Source organism: Malurus melanocephalus, unplaced genomic scaffold (assembly GCF_030028575.1).
Source record: "Malurus melanocephalus ecotype Western Australia unplaced genomic scaffold, MMel_1.1 scaffold_887, whole genome shotgun sequence".
NCBI lineage: Eukaryota > Metazoa > Chordata > Aves > Passeriformes > Maluridae > Malurus > Malurus melanocephalus.
Window position 1 is genome coordinate 115246 of NW_026624119.1, and position 10949 is coordinate 126194.

At 45.5% G+C, this 10949-nt stretch overlaps 1 protein-coding gene across 1 annotated transcript in view; it reads left to right on the forward strand.

Moving 5' to 3' along the window:
- ATP12A (ATPase H+/K+ transporting non-gastric alpha2 subunit) overlaps window positions 1-10949 on the forward strand; it is a 22206-nt gene that overhangs the window by 5648 nt on the left and 5609 nt on the right. The window contains exons 6-17 of the mRNA XM_057385917.1: window positions 241-375; window positions 978-1095; window positions 2097-2365; window positions 3277-3475; window positions 3890-3999; window positions 4697-4831; window positions 5090-5282; window positions 5500-5675; window positions 6685-6821; window positions 7426-7576; window positions 9397-9565; window positions 10244-10398. Coding sequence (XP_057241900.1) covers window positions 241-375; window positions 978-1095; window positions 2097-2365; window positions 3277-3475; window positions 3890-3999; window positions 4697-4831; window positions 5090-5282; window positions 5500-5675; window positions 6685-6821; window positions 7426-7576; window positions 9397-9565; window positions 10244-10398 — 1947 coding nt within the window. The remainder of the gene's footprint in view (window positions 1-240; window positions 376-977; window positions 1096-2096; window positions 2366-3276; window positions 3476-3889; window positions 4000-4696; window positions 4832-5089; window positions 5283-5499; window positions 5676-6684; window positions 6822-7425; window positions 7577-9396; window positions 9566-10243; window positions 10399-10949) is intronic.

The following is a 10949-nucleotide window of genomic DNA, read 5'->3' on the forward strand; positions in this document are numbered from 1 at the left end:
AGCTGTCATGCAAGTGCATTTCTGGAAGGCATTTTTCCATATTTCTCCATATTTTTCCATATTTTTTCCATATTTTTCCATCTCCAAGACCATTTTCCTTCTCATATCCCCCAAATTCCAGCCTCAGCAGCACACCTGGATATCAAATCTGTGCCTCTGGATTTTTCCCAGAACAGAAAGGAGGATCTCAGTTTAGAGGGTGGCACAAGGCTGATTTTTGTCCCCTTTCTGTTTTTCCAGCAAGCTCTTGTGCTCAGGGATGCCGAGAAGAAGGAGCTGCCAGCAGACCAGCTGGTGGTTGGGGACATCGTGGAGATCAAGGGTGGGGACAGGATCCCTGCTGACATCCGCCTCATCTTCACCCAGGGCTGCAAGGTGAGCAGGGATTGGAAAGACACAGGGAAAGAGGAAAAACAGAGTTTATTAAAGAGAAGGAATTTCTGTACAGTCTGTGTGGGTTATTAGAGCTTTGATTAGACATAATTAATGAAATCAGAGAGTAGAAGCCTTAATGTGATGCTGAGCTCCTCCAGGACTGGCACCTCCCTCCCTGAATATCAAAACCAGGTTCTGGTACTGCKCTTTGCCAGGACAGGGTAAATGCACCAACACAGGATTGAGAGTTGCCACTCTCAATGGCAGAGCCTCAAAATTGTGGGTTTTTTTCAGGCTGCTGCAGAAAATCTCACCAGCAGATACACGGCATTGGCTGAACTGAATTCCTACAGAAATAGGTTCTGTCAGGGACAGAGCAGCTCAGGGAAAAGACATTGAGAGATTCTGATGTCACTGATCACTAAGATTATTAAGATTGTTAAAATTATTAGGATTATTAAGATTATTAAGATTATTTAGATTATTTAGATTATTAAGATTATTAAGATTATTAAGATTCTGAAGCTGCCCCCTGGCCTCCTGGGCCAGACACCGCTGTGCACTGCTGACTTTAATATGGGCATGTCTCCGTTTCATTAAAGGTGGACAATTCTTCACTCACAGGGGAATCAGAGCCACAGTCCCGCTCCTGTGACTTCACCCACGAGAACCCCCTGGAGACCAAGAACATCGCCTTCTACTCCACCACCTGTGTGGAAGGTGAGCTGACCCCAAACTGGGCATGGAAATCCCACTGTATCTTCCTCATCTGTTTCTCCACTGGCTCCAGCCACATTTATCATCCTGTGTGCACACTTTGACACCTTTTTATCTTTTTTCTGGTTAGACTTTGACTTCTATTCAGCATTTTGAGGGGAACAGAAGGGAACTTGAAGGGAATTTTTGTTCTCTGTTATTTATCAGTGCACAGAGAGAAGGGCCCCCCAAAAAGGCACCTGCACAGGTGCTGCTCTGTCCTGCTAACTCATTGAGGAAATCCTGCTTCAAGAAACTTCAGAGAGGTGCAATTGCTCACAATAATTCTGTCTTGAGCAGATTAAAACAAAATGTGACTTTTTGGGTGGTCACACTTGGCATTTGTTTCAACACCCAGTGTGGTTGTGGCTGCAACGATCTGATGCRTTATAGATCAGGCTAATCTGAAATAGAGACCAGACAAACTTAAGAGAACGAGAATAGAAACTTTAATCCAGGCCTAACAGGCCCCCTGGTACATTAGGGCAGACAAAGCCTCCTGCTCCTGAGGATGCACCCAAAATGGACCCCAAGTCATGAGATCTTCAATTTTTGTAAGTTCTGCGTTATGAACAAATTGGGCCGTAATTCTCCAGTGATCTTCAGGTCATGATGTCAACCACCCCAAACTTGCTCCCCATCCCCAATTCTCTGTTGTTTCCGTATTTTGGGGCTCTGAGGCAGCGAGGTGTCCTTGGATTTAGGCTTGTTTTGGGATTATTTTGGGGGATGAGGTAAAGATGGGAGAACGGTAGTTTTTAGTGCTGTCCTAGAGAAATACAAGAATACAGACACATGAAAATACAGAAACTAAAAATCCTAAGGCATCAATCAATTGATTGATTTGAATTTGAATTGATTCCAGTCTCCTTACAGTTTTTCCATCCATACCCATTGGAATGCCAGGCTGCAGCTGCCTCTGAGGGTTTGTGTGCCCCGGAGGTGACGTTTTTTTGTCCCTGCAGGCACCGCCACCGGCATCGTCATCAACACCGGCGACCGCACCATCATCGGCCGCATCGCCTCGCTGGCCTCGGGCGTGGGCAACGAGAAGACGCCCATCGCCATTGAGATCGAGCACTTCGTGTACCTGGTGGCAGGAGTGGCCATCTCCATCGGGGTCCTCTTCTTCATCATCTCCGTCTCCATGCGCTACAAGATCCTGGACTCCATCATCTTCCTCATYGGCATCATCGTGGCCAACGTGCCGGAGGGGCTGCTGGCCACTGTGACGGTGAGAGAGCGCTGGGATGGGCTGGGTTTGAACAGGAGTGGGGTTCTTATTCTGAGGAAAAACCCTTTGGGGGTTTGGGAATTCTGGATAACTGAGTCATTCCTCTTAAGTCTTAAAAATTTGGAGCAACACTCCTCAAGCACTGCTCTGCCTCGATTGCTGCTGAGTACAATGACGTGAATCATTCCCCCACTGCCTGTTCTCACTTGGAATGGGGACATTGTACCCTGAAAGTCACGTGAAAAATCCACTTATTTCCACAAATTCAACACTGAATTCCCTGGCTGAGGAGCAGCACATGCGCTGAGCACTGCTGGCTCTGAAGCACTTGAGCAGCAAACAACCAGAGMGATAAGGAAGGGAATTACTGCAGAATTCATCAAATTGGTGCCCAGGAGCTCCCTGCCCATAAGGGAATCGTTGCAGGATTCATAATTGGTGACCAGGAGTTCCCTGTCCTGAGGGAGTCGTTGCAGGATTCATAAATTGGTGACCAGGAGCTCCCTGCCCATAAAGGAATTGTTGTAGGATTCATAAATTGGTGACCAGGAGCTCCCTGCCCATTGCAGCTCCTTCCATCTCAAGCAGCCTCCTGACTGATAAGACATCCTGATTCCTATCAGCAGGCAAGCAGCTTCCTGGCAGCAGCAAATCTACTTGTTCTAGTGACAACCAAACCTCAGATTCTGATTTTAATAAAAGGGTGAAAAAACACAATTTGGCCAACAAAAAGCAAAAAAAAAAAAAAAAAAAAAAAAAAAAAAAAAAAAAAAAAAAAAAAAAAAAAAAAAAAAAAAAAAAAAAAAAAAAAAAAAAAAAAATATTCACTTAAAAAAAAAATAAAGACAAAAGGCCTAGCAGGGACATGTAACCTCATGACACCTCTGTAACCACACGTCCCCTCCTGCCAGGTGAGCCTGTCCCTCACAGCCAAGCGCATGGCCAAGAAGAACTGTCTGGTGAAGAACCTGGAGGCTGTGGAGACCCTGGGCTCCACCTCCATCATCTGCTCCGACAAGACAGGGACCCTCACCCAGAACAGGATGACGGTTGCCCACCTCTGGTTTGACAACCAGATCTACTCAGCYGACACCAGTGAAGATCAAACGAGTAAATGTGGGGTGTGGGAAGGGGCAGGTGCTTGGGTCAAAGCTGGGGTGTCCTCTGGGAATGTTTTTTTAAGGTTAAATCAGACATATCTTCCTTCYTTCCTTCCTTAGCCATGTAGAGAGGTGAAAAATAAAGAAATTGATATTTGACCTCCACTCACAGAGGTAAATCTGGAGGAGGGAGAGCATTTTGCCATGGGTACATTTAGTAGGGAATTCAGCAGAGAAACATCATCCAAACCCCTTTGCCAGCACTGGCAGAGGGAAMATTTGCAGCAAAATATTTTTCTGTAAAATAACCTGTCAAAAGAATGATTTTTTTCCTGTGAATGTCAGTTCTGTTTTTCCACTCCTGTACCTCTACTYGTGTCATGCAATGTGCTAAAGGACCCAATGTGTGTTTTGCTCCTCTCAGCCCAGCCCTTTGATCAAAGCTCTGCCACATGGACGGCACTGTCAAAAATTGTCACTCTCTGCAACCGGGCGGAATTCCGGCCAGGACAGGAAAATCTCCCCATCATGAAGGTACTGCTGACTTCACACCAGCTTATTCCCCTTCCTCTKAATCAGCAATTTTCACTGCTTGGCTTTAGTAATCTCCATTTTACTGTGTYGACCTTCTAAATTCCTACTGACAGYGGTTTGATTGCTGTATACTCACACAAAATTTAACACAGGATTAAAAAACCCACACAGCCAAGAGCATAGAAACACAGATTATCCTGAGCTGGAAGTGATCCACAATCCCAGCTCCTGRCSCTGCACAGGACAGCCCCAAGAACCCCTGAGCATGACAGAATTGTCCAAACYCAACTSTGCCTGCYGGGAAAAAGSCAAGACGAGTGGCARGAGTTGTAATTAATTTAATATAGYAAAGGTGMCTTAATTAATGTCTATGCATCWGACTGCTTGAAGSTGTTAAATTCTACTGACTGRGCTACCWGAACAAATCTACTCAACAATGTCAWTCTCAAGGAAATTTGGRGTTATCCCCTGYAGTGACCTGAGTGTGACCCCAAATCTGTTTTTTCAGCATCAAATGCTCTTTTCCTCCCCTTGCTGCAGCTCAGTTCCAGCTCCAAGAACAAACCAGAAATCCCAAATTTTTATTTTAAGGTTTTTCCAGGACATCTTGACCATGACAATGTAGATTTCTTGTGCAGAAGGGTGGAATCATCAAAGGACAGGGGCCCTGAGCTGTTCTCTTCCTTTGTGCCCACAGAGGGTYGTGGTTGGGGACGCCTCTGAAACGGCTCTGCTGAAATTCTCTGAGGTCATTCTGGGGGACGTGATGAGCATCAGAGCTCAGAACAAGAAAGTGGCTGAGATTCCTTTCAACTCTACCAACAAATTCCAGGTGTGTTCAATTTTTATTTTTTTTTAATTTTGTTTCTATCACTGGGCCTAATGCAACAATGGGTGACTACAAAACCTTAATGGGGTTAAAGTAACCTTAACTCAACAACAGAGGAAATTTAGATKATAATAAATACATTTCATTCCATTTGATGGAATATATGATATCTCCATGGAAAAGAACATGAATTCCATGCAAAACTAGAGACAAATGAGGACCATTTACACTCTCCCAACCCATCTCATGTTTGTGGCACAGCTTTCCATCCACGAGACCGACGACCCCCAGGACAAACGCTTCCTGCTGGTGATGAAAGGTGCCCCAGAGAGGATCTTRGAGCGGTGCAGCACCATCATGATCAATGGCAAGGAGGAGCCCCTGGACAGTGAGAAGGCAGAAGCTTTCCAGACAGCCTACATGGAGCTGGGGGGCATGGGAGAGAGAGTGCTGGGTGAGTGCAGCTGCAGGGCCTGCCCGAGGGAACGGGGCCAAATCCATCTGTAAACTCTGTCCAATGGGGTTTAAAGCCTTGGCACATCCAGCAAGCCTGCAAAAATGGTTCAGTGCGCTGGAGTTCTGCAAACAAGGGCAAACCCTGATGATTTAATGAGCTCTCCTCTTTCTCCCACATTTTCCTGCCCATCACATCAACCTAAATCTCTTTGCAGGTTTCTGCCACTTGTACCTGCCTGAAAACGAGTTTCCAGACACCTTCCAGTTTGACACAGACTCCATGAACTTCCCCACCTCCAACCTGTGCTTTGTGGGGCTCCTKTCCATGATTGACCCACCCCGTTCCACGGTGCCCGACGCTGTCTCCAAGTGCCGCAGTGCTGGCATCAAGGTAGGGATTTTACAGCGAAAACCACGGTGATTCCACCACAGAAAAACTCATTATAATTATTTTAGGTATTATTTAAAGTGTTTACGGTCTTCCACCACGTTGTTGTTAATTATCTTTTCAGCAATGACTACCAAAAATACCAACGTTAGTTAACACCATCCCATAATTGCAATTTAAAAAGTCCCCAGAGGCAAAATGTTTTAATTTAAGTGGGAATCAGCCTACAGGAGCTGCACAGAATTTTAAAACTGGGAATCCAAATTTGCAAAACCTCAGATGCTCTCTCATCAGATCCATTTCTAGAATACAGAACCCACACCAGCTGGAATTACTGGTTTGTGAACAGAGTAAGACGGTAGAAAAAAATCCTGAGAGGGCATCAGGACACAGGGCTACACCTGATATGAACAAGTATCCAAAGGCATCACTAATCTCTAAACTATYCAAGTGTAACATGAAGCAGTAATTCCCCTAATTTCATTCCCAAGGGGACCCACAAGTAAACTTCCAGCTCCAAGCCAAGGCAAAAATCTATCTAAATCAAAGAAAATCATATTTAGAATTATAGATCTGAGAGGAGATGAATCCCAAGCCTCAACCCTGATGAAATTTTCCTTAGCCTCAAGATCTGGCAACTTTTCTCTGAGAAAAGCAAGGAAAGGCTGTGCCTTATCTGTCAGGACACCTCAGTCACAAGGATCCATTTTAAGATACAAAACTCCAACAAACCCTCCCCGCTGCACGTACCTAATATAGATCCTTACATAAAGGCTCCTTTATTCTGCATTATTCTAATCTGGCTGCTGAACTCTTCCCTCAGAGCGCTGATAAAGCAGCCTCGAGGAGCAGAGGCAAAGCCCACATGTCGATGCAGAGCCGGCCAATTACAGCCCATAATCTGCCCAAAATTGTGTGCACAGCCCTGCTCCCATCCTAAACTGCTTCCTGTTCCCCCACAATGGACGTTCCCCCTTATCTCAACTTTGTCACTCCCTTGTCCCCTGCTCAGGTCATTATGGTCACTGGTGACCACCCCATCACGGCCAAGGCCATCGCCAAGAGCGTGGGCATCATTTCGGCCACCAGCGAGACCGTGGAGGACATCGCCAAGCGCCTCAACATCCCCGTGGAGCAGGTGAACAGGAGGTGAGAGCCAGCAGAGCCTGGGGCTCCCTTTTCCTGCTCCCTCCTGGATGATTTCATAGCCCAATTCCCAATATCCCAGGTGCTTCCTGCTTTTTTGGTGACACATTCCCACCCTTGTGTCATCTCCACTGAAATGTGTCCACTCCGTGGTTTTCATCTTGGCTGCTCTTGGTGAAAATCCAACAAATTGTGCTTCGTGGATCACATGGAAGTCACTGTTACTGCCCCTTTGACAAAGCACACACACACAAAAAGCAGAATTTGGCATCACACACCCCAATTTGGACCGTGAGCCCAAATTCCCCCTTCATCCCTTAAATGTGGAAAAAACAACATCACAAGAGAGGATCAAAACTCTTTGCAGAGGCGATGTCTTGCACTGTCCCTCCTCATGAGAAACCTCTTTAAAATGCATTTTCTGAAGCTTCCCTGAGTCCCCTCTGCATCCAGGTAACTGTGATCCACTCGGGATTCCTGCAGCGCCTTTCACTCGACACCAGCTAATTAACAACAAACTCCTCTGCAATTAACTCCATTTGGCGCTTTCCCACATCGCACTGTGTGCACCCTTTTCATTCTCAAACCCATCCCTCTGCTCTTCCAGGGAAGCCACAGCAGCCGTGGTGAACGGGATGGAGCTGAAGGACATGAGCTCGGAGCAGCTGGACGAGATCCTGCTCAACCACTCGGAGATCGTCTTTGCCCGCACCTCGCCGCAGCAAAAGCTGATTATCGTGGAGGGCTGTCAGAGGCAGGTGAGCCAGGGCTAACAGAGGTCACACATAGATGCCAGCCCCRGGCTGACAGGCTGGAAGCCAATTCCCAGCGCTCCCCGAGCTCTGTTTACACTCTTTTCCCCCGTGCCAGAACATTATCTAACAGATTGCCACAAACACTGCCTGGACTGAGTCCAAGCCGCTCAAATTCCTGCTGCACTCTCTGCTCCCGGTGACAAAACGAGCTTTTCCCTGAGTCTGGAGYTGGAGCCAAGGTCTGGCTTGTCCCTGTCACATAAAACTTCCTGTTTGGGAAGGAGCAATCGCTGGGAATTCTTTAAATCTGGATTAAAACAACGGTGCTGCCACATCCTCTCTTATCTGCTCAGAGCCACGACCTCCTGCCCACAGGAATGTTTGGGAGGGGAATTGTTTGGTGGCACTGCTGCCTTAACAGGTGAACTCAGAGCTCTTTTCCACCCTAAACCATTTATGATTCTGAGGTATGAACCCCACAGAATGCCAGAGAGTGATTTATGGCACCACCAAGCCTTATCTTCCCAAGGCTGTAAATCAGCCAGCAGGATTTAAAAAGGGTTTGTCCCATCCATGGGCAATATTATGTAAAGCAGCCTGGAGTGCAGCCAGCACAGAGGGATTTTTTTTTTTTCTTTAAAAAAAAAAGCATTTACAGAGCTCTGTAAAAAATAAAAATTGCCATCAAAAGACTCTCCACTCAAAAATGACATCTCCTGAGTAGATTTTGTGAATTAAAGCCACGCTAGTTCTGTGCCTGGACTTTCTGGAGAAGATGTGGCAGGAGATATTATTTTATTTTTGTAGCTGCGCCAGCACTAAGCTTCCCAATCAGCACTATCAGCTTTTTGGGTTTAAGCCTGGAGTGCTCTCCAGAGAGTAAAAAAAAAAAGAAAAAAAAGAGATAAAATCATTCAATTTCGTGTGTTTTTCATTTTTTGAATGGTCTCTGTCAGGCACACGGTGGGTAAACGTGTTCTGCACAGCTCAGACACCCACACTCTGGGCAGATTTAGGGGATGAAAAGGAACAGCCTCCCCCAGCCAGTCTCCAGCTATCTTTAGTGCTCAGAGCTTATAAGCCCTTCTGTACATGGCATTATTTATAGGTAGTGACACTGTGCCCAATCCCCCCAGGCACAGGAAATTCAGCATTTTATTCATCAGTTTGTCAGGCTTTTTCCCCTGCCTTGCATCGAGCCAGCAACTTCTGCAGGAGATGGTTTCAYGGGAAGATAAAGATGAGCTGGATAATCAGAGTTTTCCATCTTTTTGGATTACTGGAGAAATTCTAGCACAGAGTGATGATGGCCAGAAGCTGATGGGATGGGATGAGCRGTTACATAATTTACAATTCAGATGAAGACTGGCTGATTCTGTAGCACTTCATAAAAAAATTAAAAAGGACGGGAGATATGTTAATCAAATCCCCCAGAGATGTCAGGGGTGAACCTGGGTCTGCTCAGACAGGGGTGGATCATGCACATGGARCAGACACCCAAATCTTTAATCCTCCTTATATCAGATTAATTACATTTGAAGTGCATTTAATTGAGATGTCCACTMTTCAGGATGCAGTGAATCACGTCCCTGGTTTTTTATCCCGAATTTTCCATGTTTCTACTCTAAAAGGTGCTCCCAAAATCCTTTTTGCTCTCCTAACCCTACCCACCACCCTCCTGACCCCTGGCTGTGTTTGATGTGGTGACAAAAAGGATTCACAACTTCCCATCAACATTTTCCTGCCAGAAATCTAAAAATTGATGACACCAGGGCTCACCCTCTCCTCCCAAACCCACACCTGGATCCTTTTGTGTGTTCCAGGGAGCAGTGGTTGCTGTGACTGGAGATGGAGTCAACGACTCCCCTGCCCTCAAAAAAGCAGATATTGGGATTGCCATGGGCATTGCTGGCTCTGACGCCGCCAAAAACGCTGCTGACATGGTCCTGCTGGATGACAAYTTTGCTTCCATCGTCACAGGAGTGGAGGAAGGTAAAGATAAAGTTGTTTTCCCCTTTTTGAGCTGGAAGTTGCTGCTCTCCTCTCGTCTCTTGCTGAATTTGTGGATTTGATATTTGGGAAACCTGGGAATTAATTCGATTTATACACRTGACAGTCAGAGAATGAGGAAATCATTTCCCTGTCTCACACATAGGAATGATTTTCTGTCTCTGATCAGGATTCAGATGAAAGCCTTTCTGACTCATTCCAATGCAGTTTGAAGCCAAAAATTGCTTTCTCCACATTTTCCCTCTATTATTTTCTCACACATCACCTTCACTGYGCTCCACCTCTGACAGGAACACTCACCCCCTTTTTCTTCCACTGTAAAGGTGGTTTCCATTACATCTACAGCATTTGGTGGAATGGGAAATTTCCCCTCAAACTTTCTCATTGAAAGAAGTGTTTTATTGCACTTGAGTTTTCAAAAGGGTCTAAGGGGGGATAGTTTAAAAAAAAAACCAAAAACCCAACAAAATAAACTACAAAATGCATAAAGAAACATATGAGGAAAGTAAAAAGAGCAGCAAATGTTTTCACTTCACTTAGATAAATCTGATTTGATTTCTGGAAAGCATAAAAACAAAATAAAAATAGAAATATATAAGTGATAATAAAAAATGAAATGGTAAAAATTCCCTCTGACAGAAGCATTTTCTCTCCCTCCAGGCCGCCTGATCTTTGACAACCTAAAGAAAACCATTGCCTACACCCTGACCAAGAACATTGCCGAGCTGTGCCCCTTCCTCATCTACATCATTGCCAGCATTCCCATGCCCATTGGCACCATCACCATCCTGTTCATCGACCTGGGCACTGACATTGTGAGTTGGGAGCTCCAAAGTCATTTCTTGCTGGAATATCCAGCAAGGGAGGGGGCAAAGGGATCTCCAGAATGGAGGAKTTTGTGGGTTTACCCTACAGATGAGTAAAGCAGTGAAAAAGGGGATTAAAAGCAGGCAGGTGGAGAGGAAGAAGAGGAGAAAATACCAAATTGCAGAGGGGGAGATGAAAGTACAGATATCTGAGTCAGGCTAAAAGCAGCAGTGAGCAAATATCTGTGTGTTTTAATTGAGGGATCAAAGGGATTTCTGACATCCCAGACAGCCCAGCCCAAAGGATCTGAAACACCCTTTAATGTTAAAATAAAGATCTCCTCTAGCCTTTTGTATTGATCACCAGATCAATGGAAATTCCAGATTTCCCCCAAAACCTTCACAGTTCGTGAAGTCTGTGGAGGCCCAAAAAAAGCAAAATAATCCCATTCTTTCCACGGAACATTTCCTTTCCTTTCCTTTCCTTTCCTTTCCTTTCCTTTCCTTTCCTTTCCTTTCCTTTCCTTTCCTTTCCTTTCCTTTCCTTTCCTTTCCTTTCC